The sequence below is a fragment of the Marmota marmota genome, unplaced genomic scaffold (assembly GCF_001458135.2).
Source record: "Marmota marmota marmota unplaced genomic scaffold, marMar, whole genome shotgun sequence".
Taxonomy (NCBI): domain Eukaryota; kingdom Metazoa; phylum Chordata; class Mammalia; order Rodentia; family Sciuridae; genus Marmota; species Marmota marmota.
The window spans coordinates 5,811,236-5,827,462 of NW_026000205.1; the positions used below are offsets into that span (position 1 = coordinate 5,811,236).

Here is a 16,227-nt window from a genome sequence, read left to right on the forward strand (position 1 = left end):
AGCCCACCCTTCTGGCTCCCCTTCTCCCATCTCGGACTTCGGGGCACCTGCTCAGCCTCCAAACCCAGGCTACCAGTTGCATCTGCCTTGGAGGAAGGGGACAGCTGTTCCAAATTAGCATAGAGGTCCTGTAGGAATTTGCTGTGAGCCTGGAAAGGAGGTGTTTGCAGCTACTCTGGAAAGTCCCTGCAGGGAATTGGGTCCTGGCTGCCACCTGGAAACTGTATAAAACTCAGGGTTTTTATTTTGTTCTGTCACATTGGGGATTGAACCTGGGGTGCTCTACCACTGAGCAACACCCCCAGCCCTTTATTATTATTATTTTTATTTTTGAGAGAGGGTCTGGCTAAGTTGCCCAGGCTGGCCTTGAAATTGCAATCCTCCTACCTCAGCCTCCCAAGTCACTTAGATTACAGGCAAGTGCCACCACACCTGGTGATCTTCAGCAAGGGACAGATTTTTTAGAGTTCCACCTTTTGGGTTTTTATAAGGCCACTTGTAGGCCATGCAGCACCTTTGTGGAAGTTAGAAAAAGGTACTCCTTTCTCCTGGTGAGTGCAACCCTGTCAGGTCTGACTTCAGGCAGGGTTTCAGTCCCCTCTCAGTCCTTAGCCACACATTCTCTGCCAACCCCTTGACCGCCTCGATGCAGGCTTTGGAACTGGCCAGGCTCAAGTTCAAATCCCACAGCCCAGAGTGGCTAAGCATAGCAGAAAGGAGGCTCTCCAAAGCCTAGAACTTACTGCCCAGGTTCATCCTGGGACTAGGTGTGGATGGGGAGGGAGAGCACATGGCGGGTGGAGGGGAGCAAACATCTTGGTCATTTCTAGGGTGGGATTTCAGAACTAACCTATCCTTTCCCATAGGCAGGCTGTTAATGCCACTGGGCACCTCTCAGACACATTGTGGCTGATTCCCATCACGTTCCTGACCATTGGCTATGGGGATGTGGTGCCAGGTACCATGTGGGGCAAGATTGTCTGTCTCTGCACTGGAGTTATGGTGAGTCCAAGTCCCTAGAAACCCTGCCCCCTCCAAACTGCTTATCCTTAGAGCCCCAGGAAACCATGGAGCCAACACGGGTTCTCAGGGACACCTCATGAAAATTTTGTTCCCCACCCAGCCTTATCCCCTCTCAGGGACCCAGACACAAAACCATTTTCTTTGAGACCAAGGAATCCAGCCACTAAGTCCTTGCTCTCTCCAGAACCTAGGACCATAGACCATGATCCTAGGACCTGTTCCCGCCCCAGGGACCCCCGACCCCTGATTTCCCAGCCCATTTGCTTCTAGAACCTGGGGATCTGGTCTCTTAACCTCTATCAAGGGCTTAGGGTCATCACCAGGATCATGCCTTTGGGACCGGGCTCCAAGGGTTCAAATCTCCACTTCTGCTTCTCAGCTGGGGATCTTAGGCAAGCTGCAAAATCTCCAGGTCTCAATTTCCTCATCTGTAAAATGGGGATGCCGATGCTGGTGTACTCCTCATCAGGTGCTGAGACAATTACATGAGTTAAACCATGTAAAGGGCTTCAAACAGTGCCTAGCACACAGGAAGAGCTCAGTAAATGGGACTTTGGGAGAGCACCATTACTATAACTGGTCCCAGACACACAGCCGCCCCCGCCCCAGTTCCTGTGCTCTCAAGGATGAAACTGAGGCCCCCTCAGCCCCAGGCTCAAGCTTCCTGCTGAACCCAGCCATCCAGCTCCTTCACACCATAGCCCCATCCCACCCCAGGGCTCGGCCCCCAATGCCCTGGTCTTCATCTCCCCACAATATCTGGCTCCCTCTGCCCTCCCACATCTGAGCCTCCAGTTCTGATGTCCTAGGGAGGACATGTTGAATGCCTAAGCCCTGGGTCCATAGGCACAGGGGATGGGGGGCAGGGAAATGTGAGCCCCCACCCCGCCCCAGTGGTGAGTCTTCAGGACAAGGAAAGAGGGGCAGAGACTTAGCCAGGAAAATGCTCCCAAAGGGCCAGGCCCCTTGGGACTGAATGGGACCACCTCCTTCACCTGACAGAAGGAGAAACTGAGACCCAGAGAGATAAGGCACGTGAGGCTCACAGCCCCCTCCTGGCCCAGGGTTCCACCGTGCGGTGGATGATGGCTTACTTTTACTGGGGACATACCTGTGCCAGTCTCTGCCCCATACATTTGCCAGGTATCAACTCATGGAGTTCACAGTGACACTCCACAGAGGGCGTGCCCATTTTCAGATAAGAAATGGAAATCCTGAGAGATAAATGACTTGCTCAGAACTGGGCTTGGACCTAGGCAGTCCTGGGAGCCCGGGTTGGTGACTAGTGAACCGCTCTGAGTGATTGAGACTTGAGACACGGGATGGGGGAGCTTCCAAGGAGGGTTCATTCCAAGTCCAGGGAGAGAGGGCAGAGGCCACAGAGCAGCAAGGATTTGACAGGCCCCTGAAGGCCCAGGAAAGTGTTCAGCGGAGAGCACTCAGGCAGGTGAGGGAGAGCACAGCCAGGGCTGAGGCCTGGACCGAAGAAGGCCTCCAGAGCCAGGCTGAGAAGTTCAGGGAAGTGGGAGCCCAGGTGGGGTTTAGAGTGAGGGGCGCAAGGTCATAATAGGGTGTCAGGACTCCCGCGGGTCAAGCAGGGTGAGTGGGGGGCTGGGCTGAAGATTGTCCTGGAGGGAAATGAGTTGGGAAGAGACCTCAGGAGTGTGAGAGTCACTCCCAGGGACCTGATGGCCGACTAAGAATGAGTAGTGAGAAGGGGCCCCTTGGGAGTCCGTGGTCTGCCCCTCTCGACCAGCTCTTCTTCTTCCGATATGAAAGAGGCCATACTGGTGGGGTGTGACCGCTATGCAGAGCCTGTGGACTCAGACACGTGCACTTTCTGACCCTGTTTTGGGCGCTCTGGGCTGTGGGTCCTTTCAGAGCCTCTTTTCCGGTTGTCACCTGGGGATGGTTGTCCCTGCCCCCTGTGACTGCTGGGAGGTTTCAAGAGAGGGTTGGTGACACAGGGCTGGCCCCCAGAGCCCCACAGCCTCACGCCACAGTGCCTGCTGTGCCCACAGGGGGTGTGCTGCACAGCCCTGCTGGTGGCCGTGGTGGCCCGGAAGCTAGAGTTTAACAAGGCCGAGAAGCACGTGCACAACTTCATGATGGACATCCATTATGCCAAAGAGGTAGGCTGGGCGCAGGCCACCCAGAGCAGGGCCCTTCCCTCCCTGTGCCAGCTCCCAGGAGTGCCCCCTTCGCAGAGCCCTCGGGTCTGTGTCCACTGACTCTGTGCCACCCGCTGCCAGATGAAGGAGTCAGCTGCCCGCCTGCTGCAGGAGGCCTGGATGTACTACAAACACACGCGCAGGAAGGACTCCAGGGCTGCCCGCAGGCATCAGCGCAAGCTGCTGGCCGCCATCCACACGTGAGGGCAGCTGTGTGTCCTGTCCCCTCTCTGCGTGGCTGTGTGTGTGCATGCCCATGCGTGTCCAGGTCAGGACACCCACGTGTGGTCTCGCTTAGCAAATGTCGGGGATCTCGGTCTGGATGTGGCTGGATGCGTCTGTGGGCCTGGAGTCTCGGGCTGCTGCAGAGTGGGGGCTCCTCCGCACCTTCAGGCTCTCAGGCACACCTCTTCTTTGTGCTCTGTCCATGTTCGTCCCTGCTCCCCTCGTCCCACCCCTCAGCTAAGGCCAGCTGGGGACCAGGTTGTAGGAAAACCGACCCCCAGCTTCCCCCCACAGGTTCCGACAGGTGCGGCTGAAACACCGAAAGCTCCGAGAGCAAGTGAACTCCATGGTGGACATCTCCAAGGTACCAGGTCTGGAAGAAGGGGAGGCTGGGCCTCTGGCAGGGACATCTGGCTCTAAAATAGGGGATCTTAGCTGGGCCCGGTGGCCCACACACATATCCCAGTGGCTTGGGAGGCTGAGGCAGGTGGGTTACAAGTTCAAAGCCAGCCTCACCAACTCAGTGAGCCCCTGTCTCCAAATAAAATACAAAAAGGGCTGGGATGTGGCTCAGTGGTTAAATGCCCCTGGGTTCAATCCCTGGTACCAAAATAATAATAATATAAAATAGTATTGCCAGGTGCAGTGGCACACGCCTATAAGCCCAGCAACTGGGGAGGCTGAGGCAGGAGGATCAAATGAATGAGGACCTAAGCAACTTAGTAAGATCATCTCAAAATAAAAAATAAAAAGGCCTGGAGATGTGGTTCAGTGGTAAAGTGCCCCTGGGTTCAATCCCCAGTACCAAAAAAAAAAAAAAAGGGAAGGTGGCGTGGCCTTGGCAGGAGCCTGGTACACATAGGTGATCAGTAAAGGCTTATGGTTGAAGGAATGAAGAAAGGAATAAAGCAGAACAAAGCTACTTATATTTATGTAAAATTCAGATCCTCTTCTGAACTTAAAAAATAAAATTGTGCCAGGCACAGTGGCATACGCCTGTAATCCCAGTGACCTGGGAGGCTGAGACAGAAGGATATCAAATTTGAGGCCAGCTCCAGCAACTTAGTGAGACCATTTCAAAACAAAAGTTTTAAAAAGGACTGGGGATGTAGCTCAGTGGTAGAGTGTTTGCCTAGCATGTGTGAGGCACTGGGTTCCATCCCAAGTACCGGGGAAAAAAAAACAACCACCCCAATGTTTGATTTCAAATTATCTTTATTATCAAGTTACTTACATGTGGACGGATATAAAATTCTTTCCAACAATGACTCTTACACAATAAAACCAAAGCAAATTTACAAATCAAGAACAAACATAGATGGCAAAATTCAACTTAGGAACACTGACAAGAATACAAGTGACATTGTTTCAGTAAAACTCAATCCATTGTGAAGGGGATGCTCACTGTTGAAGGGGCCCCGTGCTGGGCCAGGCTGCCTGCCAGCCTAGGTGTGTCTTACCTGGCTCGCTCAAACCATTTGATTCCACCAGTGCTGAGGGACAGTGACGTCACTCGCCCTTGGTCTGGTTCGTGGCACCTTTTCTTAATGTGGTGGCCTTTGCTTTTTCTCATTAGGCCACGACAGTTCAAACAGTGGCTCTTGGCACCAATGCCATGGTAAACACAGTCACAGATTCAAGCCCCAAAATGGCATGGCCAGGCTGGGGTTGTGGCCCAGTGGTAGAGCGCTTGCTTGGCACACGTGGGGCACTGGGTTTGATCCGTAGCACCACATTAAAAGAAAAAAAAAACTAAATAAATAAAATAAAGGTATTGTGTCCATCTACAATTAAAAATATTTTTAAAAAAACATCATGGCAGGTGTCAGTGAGGAGGTGATGGCCCAGGTCTGCCAGAACGGGCCGGTATCATTTCTGAAGATTATTGAATTCAAAACACAGCATTCAAGAATTCCCATAGGGGGCTGGGGATGTGGCTCAAGTGGTAGCGCGCTCGCCTGGCATGCGTGCGGCCCGGGTTCGATCCTCAGCACCACATACAAACAAAGATGTTGTGTCTGCCAATAACTAAAAAATAAATATTAAAAAAAATTCTCTCTCTCCTTCTCTCTCTCTCTCTCTCTCTCTCACTCTCTCTTTAAAAAAAAAAAAAAAAGAATTCCCATAGGAAGTTCACACAGGGGCTGGGGATATGGCTCAGTTGGTAGAGTGCTTGCCTTGTATGCATAAGGCCCTGAGTTCGATTCCCAGCACCAAAAAATGAAAAAGAAAAAGAAAGCTCACAGAGCCTCAGGAATCACACTGTGAATCCCCAGTTTGGGAGTGCAGTAAATGGGCTGTCAGGATTTCGAAGCCAGGCCTATCAATTGCACAGGTATTTAATGAGCATCTATTATGTGTCAGGTCCTATTCTAGGTGCTCCGTGCCTCAGTTTCCTCAGCTATAAGATGGGAACAGGATTCCTGCTCCCTGTGGCTTTTAAGAGGTTCTGGGCTTTGGGTGATTAAGAAAGGGCAACAATTATAACTGAGGATAATCTTCAAGGGTCAGTAAGGACTCGTCAGTGCTGGAGTGGGGAGGAGGCCACCCCAGCCCCTGACAGCCCCTGACGCCTGACCCTCTCTTCTCACCCAGATGCACATGATCCTGTGTGACCTGCAGCTGGGCCTGAGCAGCTCGCACCGGGCCCTGGAGAAGCGGATCGATGCCTTGGCAGGGAAACTGGACGCCCTGACCGAGCTGCTGGGCACTGCCCTGGGGCCACAGCAGCTCCCAGAAGCCAGTCAGGAGGCCACGTAGCTGGTGAGGGGGCTGGGACTTGGACAGGAAGAAAGGTCAGAGGAAGGGGACCTGTGGCCAGTGTCATGTGGCCACACTTTCTCTTGGGCTCTGGCTCTGCCAGGAGGAAAGGACTTTCTCCCAGGGCTGGACTGGGAGAAAAGGAGGGAGCCCCTCCTTCTCCCCTGGTCTCCTTCCTGCCCCTCAGTGACCCCCTCCTTCTTTGCTTGGTCTCTCTCTCTCTCTGCCTGTTCCTGGTCACTCAAGCTCTGTGCAGCCTGCGCTTATGTCCAAATGCCCCCCGCACCTGGTCTCCTGGTGCCAGCCCGCCCACCCTCTTCCTCCCGCCTCGCCCACTGCTTCTGTCGGCTTCCATCTTGGTAAGTGCCACTCTCACTGTCCTTCTCCTCTCTGGACTGCCTGTCCACCCATCTCTCCCTCTTTCTCTCCCCTCAGGATCCATGGAGGACAATCAGGCTCCTTTCCCAAGATGGAGGTCAAGGGCATCCTCCCTGCCACTCCTGACCTAGCCCTGTGAAGAAAATACCTCAAGGTGTGAGGACTAATGGGGGCCGCCTTGGGTGGGTCGACTTTCCGATGGCAGGAGCCCTCAGGGGATGCGGCTGAAGGGGAAGCCTTGGACCTCCAGAGACCCCAGATGGGAACATGGCCAGCACTACCCCACACGCCCTCATCAGGACCACTCTCACTGTGCTGCTATAGAGGACCTCTGGCTTTCGGTTAGAAGTGGAGGTACCTGCGCCTCCCCACCCACTCCAGCTCTCCAGGGAGAAGGGCAGGAAGGGCCCAGAGTCCAGGATGCTAGGAGGCTTCAGTTACCGCTGGACGGAAGAGCTGAAGGAACCGGGTCTGAGAGGCAAGGGGCGGCGCCCCCTGGCGGACAGCAAAGAGGACACTATTTTTTCCAGAGCTGCAGAGAATACCTGGTGGGGAGGAATGGCGAGGGGCACACAACTCACCAATCTCTGCTCTTATACTTTGTAATAAATGTTAAACAAAGCCAGAAGTTGCTGTTTCTTTATAAATGCTCCAAACTGGTAGATCCTCCCGTGGAAGGCCCTTGCCCTGTCTGAACCTCAGTTTCCCCACCTATAAAAAAAGGCCTCCTGAGTGCCCTATCAGCTCTATAAGTTGGGTGCTCCTCAGCAACCCCATCCAGATCTGAGGCTAGGAGAGAGCCTTGACTTGAATTCAGACAGATGGAGGGGGGGGGGTTCCACATCCTGGTTCTGCCATATACTTGCAGTGTGACCTAGGGAAAGTGGCTTTACCTCTCTGAACATTTACTTTGCCCATAAAATAGCACTACCTCCCCACATAGCTGCTGTGAAGATCAAAACAGGAAGTGGCACAGATGGTTGGGCATTTAGTAAGAACCAAATACATGAGAGAGAATCATTGTTATTACTATTACTGATTTTCACAGCCAATGTGTGGTTGCTCTTCTTGCTTTTCTGCCGAGCCCCCTTCTATCCGCGTCTCACTAGAACCTAGAGGATGACTCATTCACTTACCAGGAGGCTAGCAGGAGCCCAAACCGCCGGCTTACTGGTTTCACTTCTGGTCAGGAGGCGTCTGTCGGGGCTCAGACAGGAAAAGGAAGCGGGCTGCCACAGAGCCCTGTCAGGTGCCCAGTTTTGTGTTCCCTGCACAATCACCATTAACCACTCCCCGCCCCACCCTACCCCATCGGACAGATATAGAAACTGAGTTTCAGGAGTGGCCAGGCCTGGTCCCAGGTCCCAGCTAGGAAGCCAGGCATCCCGGTTGCAGAGGCCAGATTCACACCCAGCCTGTCCCTGCTGTGCCTTCCCTCCCTGCCCGGCCCTGCCCGGGGTGAGTCAGAGGCCAAGTAGCCTTGGGGCCTCGAACCCAGGTCTGACTTCCTAAGCAGCTCCACTCCTGCTGGAGACACTGATTCACCCCTGCTTCCCCCATTCAAGGGGAAACTCGGCTGCAAGTCATCCTCCTCTGCTGAGCTTGCAAGTCACCCTCCTCTGCTGAGCTATCTTTGGATTTCCCTAAAAGTTCCCGGGCAGCCTCGCCCCTTGGCCCTGAGAGCTAAATTGAGGCCTCTACCACATGCTGTCTTCCTCTGGATCCCAGCCTGGCTGGGGAGTAAAGGGGGGCTCCTGGAAGAAACCAGATACCGGCCCCAGCAAGAGGCCTGGCTAGCCGTGTAGCCAAGTCCCGGGCCAAACTTGTTCCTCCACGAGCACCTGTGCTCCACTCCCTTTCAGCTGGACTCCTTCCTAGGCCTCTTTCAGGCTCAGCTTAGATGTCCCCTCTTCCATGAAGCCCCTCAATGAACCTGTCCCTGGCCCACTAATAACTATTGGGCCACCATCATGCTAAACCCTTAACGATCTTACAAAAGGAGGCAAGGTGGGCACTTTGGTCCCATTTTATGGATGAGAAAACTGAGCTACAGAGATTAAAAAACCTGCCCTAAGTCATAGCAGAGAGGTGGAGGGAGGGTAGGATGAGACTCAGGCAGCCTCGCTCCGGAGCCCCACCGCTTAGCCAGCTAGCCCAGGCAGGCTCGGGGACAGCTGTATTTTCATTTTTGTCAACTACCATGTTGTCAAGGCCAAGGGCCTGGCATAAATGTCACAGAATGAACCCTCTGACTACCTGGGGCCCCAAAGTCCCTCACCTTCACAGTAATCACCCTTCTGTTGGTTTTAGCTGAAACTGGGTCAAAACCGGTCAAAAGGGGCCTTCAGCCAACCACCCAATTATGAAGGTTGAACCCTTACCACTGAGTCACATCCCCAGCCCTTTTTATTGATTAATTTTTTTAAATTTTGAGACAGGGTCTTGCTAAGTTACTGAGACTGGTCTCAAATTTACAGTCCTCCTGTCTCAGCCTCCCATCACCAGGATTGCAGGTGTGCACCATGGTACCTGGCTAAAAGGAGCTTTTGAATAAGGAAGGAAGAGGGTACAGAAGAGACACCATGTTCTAGATTTCCTTGGGTCTGCCTGGCCTACCTACCCTCCCCCATCCCAGCGGTGCTCAGATCCTCATGACCCCCTTTTAGAAGTCTTTCCACCCCCTGTCACCAAATCAATGCTTCTTACTGTGCCAGGAATTGGGGTGCAGACACAAATCAGAGGGCTGTTCCTCCTTCTAGGGGCTCAATCTCTGGCAATTTTGGTGACTTCTCTCTCTTATTTCTGTTCTGCTTCTACTCCCATGAACACTGGGTGGAGAAGAAAAGGCCTAGAGATAGGTGAGAGCTTGCCCAAGATTATAGAGAGTATGATATGTCAAGATCATTGTACTGTCATGTGTAACTAATAAAAAAAGAGAAAAAAAGATTATAGAGAGACCAGCCCCCTGGCCTCACCCTTTAGGCATCTCCCATAGTGGCCCTGGGGACCTTTATAACACTCAGAACTGACCAGGGCTTTGCCATGCTCAAAATCTTTCACAGCCCCCACTGCCCTCCTATTAAAGTCTAGCTCCAAGGCCAAGCAAGCTGTTTTTTTTTCTTTTATTGAGATATAATGTACACAAAGTATACACATTTTAAGTGTAGTTTCAATTAATTTTTACAAATACATTCACCTGAGCCGTCACCACTCAGATCAGGCTAGAAGTTCCTAGCCACTTAAAACTCTTCTGTAGCTGGGTGTGGTGGCACATGCCTGTAATCCCAGTGGCTCAGGAGGCTGAGACAGGAAGATCATGAGTTCAAAGCCAGCCTCAGCAACTCAGTAAGACCTTGTCTCTAAATAAAATACAAAATAGGGCTGGGGATGTGGCTCAGTGGTTGAGTGCCCCTGAGTTCAAACCCCAGTACCAAAAACAAAACAAAACAAAACAAAAAAAACCCCTCTGTGTCCCTCCTAGTCAATCTCTGTGTCCCTCCTAGTCAATATCCTCCTCCATTCCCAGTGACCACCATCGTGACCTCTATGGTGATTCCTTTTGCCGGACTTTGAGCCTTGGAAGGAACCCGGAGGCCTGCCCTGCTGTGTACTTGCTCAATGGCTGGAAGACCCTGCACATCTTCTCCATAGCAGAACAGAGTTCCTTTGGGTCAGCAAAACCTGAGCCTCACCTGGGGACTCTTCAGGGTTTGACCCCATCCTCCTCCTCCGACCTCCCCACCTCCCCATCCTGGCTGCCTCATACCCTGGGCTCCTCTTCTTTTCCAGTCTCTGTCTGACTGCCCATGGCTCTGTCCTCCCTGCCACATCCACTTAAAACAAACATCTCCAAGATTCATCCAGGTCTTTACTGTGGTCCATAATGGAAGCTGTTCAAATCAAGGCCAGAGCAGCAGTTCAAAGACTTATTTGGAGTTTTTATGCTGCGTGAAATACTTACCAACATACAAAACCCAGGAGAGTGCTTCTTGCTGGAACTTTTGGTTTGGTTTTGTAGTCCTGGGGAAAGGCAGGAGCTCTCTACCTCTGAGGTACATCCCTAACCCCCACCTCTACCATTTTTTTTTTTTTGGTACCAGGGATTGAACCCAGGGGCATTTAACTTCTGAGCCATGTCCCCAATCCTTTTTAATATTTTATTGGAGACAGGTCTCACTGGAATACTTAGGGCCTCACTAAATTTCTGAGACTGGGTTTGAACTCTTAATCCTCCTGCCTCACCCTCCTGAGGGAGAGTGACTAGGATTACAGGCATGCACTACCGAGCCGGGCTTTTTAAATCTTGAGACAGGGTCTCACTAAGTTGCTCAGGCTGCCTGGAGTTTGTGATCCTGCCTCAGCCTCCCAAATAGCTGGGATCGCAGGCGTGCACAGTTCCACTGGAACTTTAAAAAGAATTTGATCCTTTCTCCTTAAGGCTCATTACTTATTCACTAGACTGCAAGACATCTGGAAGTGAAATGCAGAGTCTTTTTGTTTTAAATACTATAAAATTATCTGTATGTGGGTATCCTTTCAGGGCTAGTCTCAGAGAACAACCTCCTCTACTTGCAATGCCACGGAAGACTTTCCCAAGCAGAGAGTGCTGAAGTAGCTCTCTGACACACAAAGCAAGCTGTCAGCTTTCATTTGTATGAAGTTCCAAATGGTGCGACTAATCCAGAGTGACAGGCCTGTGGTTGCTTCTAGAGTGGGGGGAAAGGGCACAGGGAAATCCCGGAGGTCCTACGAATGCTATCTGGCTATCGGTGGTTACATGTGTATATATATTTGCAAAAATTCTCTGACCTTACACATCACATTTGTGTCCTTTACACATTTTACAATCTAAGTTACACCTCAACCCCCCAAAAGATAGACAAATAAGTACTTATAAACTTTTCCTTATAGAATCTATACTATAATATTCAGAAGTGTCCATAATATAGTTAAGCCTGGGGATTAAAAAGCATGGTCTTGGGGCTGGGGTGGTGGCTCCGTGGTAGAGCGCTTGCCTAGCATGTGGGAGGCATGGGTCAATTCTCAGCACCACATATCAATAAATAAAATAAAGGTCCATTGGCAACTAAAGAATACTTTTAAAAAAGCATTGTCTTTCTCAGGTGACCTCGAGTCAATCCCCCTCTCTGGGAGCCCTTTGTTCCCTTGGCTCTGGCTCCTGGCCTCCTCTATGGGTGCTCCTCAGCCTCTCTCCAGGGTGCTGCCCTTCCCCTGACCCTGCGCACAGGAGACCCAGCTTCATCTCTCATTTTCTCCAACTCCTCAGCCTGGATGATCTCAGCAAATCCCAGGGTTTTAAATATCATCTAAACATGATCAACCTCCAAATTTAGCATACCTGGATAATTATCGATAAAAGGACAGGACATCTGTGACTTGCTTAAAACAAACAAAACTGCAGGAAAACAGCAGTGTGTTTATATGTGAGAGAGGCAAATAGAAGACACCAGCAAAGAGGAGATGACGGTCCTGGCCCTGGGTACCAGGGGTTCCTTACATGTAATACGCTTACATGGATCCAGTTACGTGAATCTCTAGAATTCTGTAATGAAAAGACAGAAAAAATGTCATGTTCAAATTCCAGCTTCCCCTAAAACTCCAGCTGCTGACTAGATGTCCTATGTGCATCCCAAAATTAAGTTCGCAGCCCATCCATCTCTCTGCTTATAAAGAATATCACTCTTTTTCTAGCAGGTGAGGCCCAAAACCTTGAGCACTTCTTTTTATGGTGCCCATCGTGATGTTTGGATACCTGTATTCATGTGGCAGGGCTAAATCACACGTGCATTACCTCATGTGCTTATTTTTTTGTGGTGAGAGCATTTGAGACCTACTCTTTTAGCAATCTTAAATACACAGTACATTGTCATTAACTACAGTCATTATGTATAATGGCTCTCGAGGATAACTTTCAAGCACCCTGAGTCACGCTTCCTCTATACTCATTTAGTCTCTTGACTCTTCCTTCAAAACAAACTCCAGCTCCTGACCCTTCTCACCTGATCAGTATCACCATCCTCCTGAGCCCTCTGGCGCAGGCAGGAATGCGGCTTCCTCGGCCTCCTGTGATGTCCCACTCCTGCCAGGCTGCAGGCGCTGTTTCCATTTCACTTTTCTTGTGTGCACAGAAACTAGTCACATGGCCCAAAAAACTTACTACATTCCTAAAGTCTTCCCCTCAGCCCAGACCCACTTCTGCCTATAGGCAACCACTGAGGAATCTTTAACACACACATTGGAACATGCCAGTCCTTGGACATAGCCCTCCGATGGCTTCCTGTTGCACTTGGAAGTTCCAAATTCTTATCACAATCTGTAAGGGCCTAAGGGATCTGTCCCTGTCTATATCCTGTCCCTAAATAATCTTGTCCCTCTTCCCTTCCTGCTGTTCTGCTCCTGCTAGTCTGACCACCGGGACAATCCATGAAGGGCCAGACTATGACCTTGTGAAATATGTATTTGGTCCTTGGGCCCAGTGGTATGTACCTGTAGTCCCTGCTACTCCAGGGTTTGAGGCCAGAGGATCACTTGGACCCAGGAGTTTGAGGCCAGCTGGACAACAGAGTGGGACCTTGTCTTTAAAACAATACACACACACACACACACACACACACACACACACACACACCTCCACACACCTCGTTTCCTGCCATAGAACTCCTAAAATCCTTGGAAATCTCCAAACTATATTTTTCCATGCTGATGAGCTGACTGCTGGTCAGCAGCCCCTAAGTAGCTACAGGTTAGGGGCTGGTTACCAAAAGACCAAGGGAGGATTAAAGGGCTGGAATTTTTTAGCCCCACCCCCAACCTCTGGGGAGGGGAAAGGGCTGAAGGTTGCATTCATCAGGAATGGTGTAATCAATGATGTAATCAGTGGTGTAATCAATGATGTGTATGCAATCAAGTCTCCATAAAAATCCAAAAGAGCCTGCAGGTTCAGAGAGCTTCTGGATCCTAGGGTGGCGTGTCCAGAGGGCAGGAAACTCTGAGACCCTTCTCCTGTTCCTCACCCTCGGCCTCTCTTCATCTGCACCCTTTATAATAACTGGTGTGTTTCCCTGAATTCTTTGAGCTGCTCTAGCACATTAAATGGATCCGAGGAAGAGGTTGTGGGGATCTGGATTTCCAGACTGTTGCTCAGCACAGGTCAAACAAGCCGGGGTTTGTGGCTGTCATTTGAAGCAGGAGGCAGTCTTGGGGACTGAACCACAATCTGTGGGATCTGATGCTCTCTGGATAAACTGTCAGAACTGAATTGCACTAGGGGACACCTGCTGTCTGCTGCAGGTCTGACGGCTGCTCAGCACACGGGGAAAACCGCTGCACACAACTGGTGTCAGAAGCTGCTGCAGAGGACAGTGGGGGAAACTGAAACAGAGTTGGTTTTTTCCTCTCTCGGACCCACCCCACCTCAGGGCCTTTAGGTTCAGTTCTTCAGCATCTTCCTGAAGGGCTCATTTCAGGTCTCTGCTCCAGTGTCACCCCTGCAAAGTAAACTTCCGTTGACCAACTGTTATGCCTTGTGACTTCTGTCACTTTCAATTCCGTTATCTTTTCTTTTTTTCTTTTCCACTTGGCAAATAAAACCTTTATATCTATAGTGTACAATGTGTCTTGACAAAGGTATACCTTGCAGAATGGCTACCTCAAGCTTTACCTCACATATTTCTTTTTGGTGAGGACACTTTAAATCTATTCACTTACCAATTTTCAAATAAATGACATGTTGGCTATTAATTGCAGTCACCCTGCCGTACTAAGTGAACTCATTCCCTTTTTTTTTAGTTGTTGATGGACCTTTATTTTATTATTTATATGTGGAACTGAGAATCGAACCCAGTGCCTCACACATGCTAGGCAAACACTCTACCACTGAGTTGGACTGAAATCTTGTATCCCTTTTATTTTTTAAATTTTTAAAATTTTTTTTAGTTGTTGGTAGTCCTTTATTTATTTTACATAGTGCTGAGAATGGAACCCAGTGCCTCACACATGCCAGGCAAGTGCGCTACTGCTGAGCCCCCAGCCCCAGCCCCAAGAAATCTTGTATCCTTTGACCAACATTTCCCCAACCCTCCGCCAACAGTTCTTTGCTTCCAAGCATCTCCCCTGCCCACATGTCATCTGCCCCACTAGAATAGGTGCTCCTGCAGGTGCTCTGTCCTATTCACTGTGGGACTCCAGTCTGCAGCTGTGCCTGGCAGACAACCAGAATTCCATAATTCATTCAATTTCTGAATGAATGAAATGAACAGAGAAATTAATAGAGATGAATGGACCATTTGGCGGTGACTCACAAAATTCCCAATGCACATACCCTTTGACTCAGTCATTCTACTTCAAACAAGACATTCTATTGATAATACTGCCATATATGTGTAATCAGGTTTACAAGGATATTATTGGCAACAAGTGTTTGTAAAAGCGAAATCTCAGAAACAGTGTAAATGTACATCGATGGGGAAATCGTTAATAAAGGATGGCACAGCCACACCACAGCATACCACACTGCTAACATAAGCAGCTCTCCGGTGGCAGAGTGCTCTGCTGACTCACCAGCAGGCAGGCTGCCTGCACCAGGGGAAAATGTGGGCTCGCCCCAGAGTGACACAGGCTTGGGTTTGAATCCAGGCTCTGCTGCTTCCTAGCTAAGATTTCAAAAAGGCCCTTCTCTCTTTCAGACTAATCTTTCTGTGTCTGTTAAAGGAGGAAGCAGGGAAGGTCGCAGTGATATGTGTAAAGCAGGAAAAACAGAAGCTGACATAGCGGACACAGTGGGCCTGGGGTCAATGTGGGGCTTCTTCTGTTCCCTTTTTATTTGGTACTAGGGATTGAAATCAGGGGTACTTAACTACCGAGCCACATCCCCAGCCCTATTTTGTATTTTATTTAGAGACAAGGTCTCACTGAATTGCCTAGCGCCTTGCTATTGCTGAGCCTGGCTTTGAACTTGCAATTCTCCTGCCTCAGCCTCCCAAGCCGCTGGGATTACAGGTGTGTGGCACCATGCCCGGCTCTTCTATTCCTTTTCTATGTCCTTCCCACCTCTGAGAGTTCCCCAGATATGAAACTAGCAATAAGAGGTAATCTGGGGTTGATGAATTCAGATTAAAGAAAACAAACAGATAATGGCCTGGGACAAAGATGCAGAAAGGAACACTGATAGTCTTAAGAGATGGCATGTGTATCTTCATTGAATTAAATATACACTGATAAGAGAAAAATTCTGAAATGTTCTAAATTTAATTATCAGAGAATGGAGGAGAGATGAAGGAGGTTAATGAGTTAAGAGTTAAGTACCAGGGACTGGGGTTGTAGCTCAGTGGTAGAGTGTTTGCCCCACACGTGTGAGGCCGTGGGTCCAATCCTCAGCACCACTTATAAATAAACAAATAAAGTAAAAAAATCCACTGGCAACTAAAAAATATTAAAAAAAAAAAAGAGTTAAGGTCCAAAAGCCACAAAAGGCCATTTCAGATTCTCGAATGTATGTTAAAACCTTAGCTCAAACTCTTTCCTGAGCCCAAGGTGCCACTGCATTCTGCTTATAACTCCAGCCAATCCAGAAGCAATGTGCACTTCTTATGGAGTTCCCTCCTCCCCCCAAATTTACCCCTCTTCATGTTATCCCACCTCTTCTCTATAG

At 50.0% G+C, this 16,227-nt stretch overlaps 1 protein-coding gene across 2 annotated transcripts; it reads left to right on the top strand.

The window, feature by feature from the left end:
• Positions 1-371: 371 nt before the first annotated feature.
• Positions 372-7,182, top strand: Kcnn4 (potassium calcium-activated channel subfamily N member 4). 2 transcript variants are annotated; one of them, XM_048790760.1, is made up of 6 exons: positions 372-1,002; positions 3,045-3,155; positions 3,276-3,394; positions 3,714-3,783; positions 6,015-6,182; positions 6,426-6,607. In XM_048790760.1, the coding sequence occupies exons 1-5, from the start codon at positions 964-966 to the stop codon at positions 6,177-6,179; spliced, it is 504 nt and encodes a 167-aa protein (XP_048646717.1). In that variant the 5' UTR covers positions 372-963; the 3' UTR covers positions 6,180-6,182; positions 6,426-6,607. The 2 variants fall into 2 exon arrangements, with proteins under 2 accessions (XP_048646717.1, XP_015352230.1); XM_015496744.2 differs by lacking the exon at positions 6,426-6,607 and adding an exon at positions 6,615-7,182 and having other exon boundaries at positions 380-1,002.
• Positions 7,183-16,227: the final 9,045 nt, after the last annotated feature.